The 2,000-nt window shown below is 36.7% G+C and overlaps 1 protein-coding gene across 1 annotated transcript in view; it reads left to right on the forward strand.

Annotated features, from left to right (window-relative positions):
- Positions 1 to 1,797: 1,797 nt before the first annotated feature.
- LOC107298472 (guanine nucleotide exchange factor VAV3) overlaps positions 1,798 to 2,000 on the forward strand; it is a 124,194-nt gene continuing 123,991 nt past the window's right edge. The window contains exon 1 of the mRNA XM_015827884.1: positions 1,798 to 1,806. Coding sequence (XP_015683370.1) covers positions 1,798 to 1,806 — 9 coding nt within the window. The remainder of the gene's footprint in view (positions 1,807 to 2,000) is intronic.

Here is a 2,000-nt window from a genome sequence, read left to right on the forward strand (position 1 = left end):
AATCCATAACTTGCCTCAAAGTTGGCAGAGCTACGGAATACCTTTGTCAAAACTAAAGTGGTGTGATTAAAGTTTTGGTTCGATTTTTCTTCCTCTTTATGTCAAGATGTGTGCTACAGCGATGATAACTTGCTTGACAAGGAATAGGTGACAGGGAATATAGGAATAGATTGGAAATTGCTTGACATATACTAGAGAGACCACAAAGCACCCTGAGAGAATAAATACTGTTTATTAATATTGTTTATTAAATGGTTTCTTGTTAGAAAATGCCTGTTAAGTTGAAACCTGATTCTTAACATAAAATTGGAGAATTTCGCCACCTCTGTTTCCTCCAGTAAAGGTTTTAAAATGACGTTATGAGGACAAGAGAACTGAGATGCTTCTGTTTTTTATTTAATTAGGAGGAAACATTTACTTAGTAAGCCACCTAGAGACAGTGATTGAGACGGGTAGCCATAGAAATTGAAGAAACAAACAAACAAATAAATCTCTGACAGAATTAAAGTAAAAAAAGCAAGATAAAAATTCCCCAGGATGTAGACATCAGCTGTTGCAATCACAAAAACCGTATTTACTTATCTTTCAGCCACCTTGTCTATATCTCTGAGATGGTGATGCTGTCATGCCTCACTTCTGCCCAAGACCAAATGTGTCTATTCTCTGAATCAAGGCCTGTAAGGCATAATAGTGGTGACATAAAGCTTGCTACCATACAATCCCCTTGCTGAAAACAGCACTGCCAGCACAGCAAATTAAAAGAGCTATAGGCTGCATTAATGCTAGGCTGCATTAACAGAGGGATAGAATCAAGATCACGTGAAGTGTTAATACCACTTTACAATGCCTGGGTAAGGCCACACTTGGAATACTGCATCCAGTTTTGGTCACCACAATGTAAAAAAGATGTTGAGACTCTAGAAAGAGTACAGAGAAGAGCAACAAAGATGATTAGGGGACTGGAGGCTAAAACATATAAGGAACGGTTGCTGGAATTGGGTATGTCTAGTTTAACAAAGAGAAGGACGAGGGGGGACATGATAGCAGTCTTCCAGTATCTCAGCGGCTGCCACAAAGAAGAGGGAGTCAAGCTATTTTCCAAAGTGCCTGAAGGCAGGACAAGAAGCAACGGGTGGAAACTAATCAAGGAGAGAAGCAACCTAGAACTAAGGAGAAACTTCCTGACAGTTAGAACAATTAACCAGCGGAACAACCTGCCTCCAGAAGCGGTGAATGCTCCAACACTGGAAGTTTTTAAGAAGAGACTGGACAGCCATTTGTCCGAAATGGTATAGGGTTTTCTTCCTGAGCAGGGGGTTGGACTAGATGACCTCCAAGGTCCCTTACAACTTTATTATTATTATTATTATTATTATTATTATTATTATTATTATTATTATTATTATTATTATTATTATTATTATTATTATTATTATTATTAGGGAGAAATTCAATTTCTTAAAAGACAATAAGCTTAAAAGAGACTTTATGGGTGACGTAATGTAACCACAGAACAGCGACTAGAAAATATCCAGATAATTTTCACAAAATAGCTTCATGTTTTAAATTGCATCTCTTTTCCTCCAACAGCTAATATATTTTTTTCCTAAATTTGACAATTGGGCATACAGTTGATTTAGCAAATTTCAATGATGACATTGTCCAGCACTGCATGCCTACATTTATCAGTAGTATTGATTAATTTCATTTCCATCAAGTGGATGCTTAATCTATTTTTCTGAAGTATGAGGACGCGCAAGCCTCTCCCTTCCTCTGCAAGTCAGAGGAGATACTAAGATGATCTCAGTAAGTGTAATAATCTCTTGATAACTTAGAGAAGAAATTGTTATAATCAAATATCAGTTTATCTGCAGTCCAAATATGCCTGTATGTACGTATATATACATATATGTATTTACATTGGATTTGTTTGCCAAGGCATTGCTTAAAGCCTTGGATTTGTACCAGTATAAACCTGGGTTTAAATCAACATACAGTCC

This window comes from Protobothrops mucrosquamatus, unplaced genomic scaffold, assembly GCF_001527695.2.
Source record: "Protobothrops mucrosquamatus isolate PMUCROS unplaced genomic scaffold, P.Mucros_1.0 scaffold_15, whole genome shotgun sequence".
Taxonomy (NCBI): Eukaryota; Metazoa; Chordata; class Lepidosauria; order Squamata; family Viperidae; genus Protobothrops; species Protobothrops mucrosquamatus.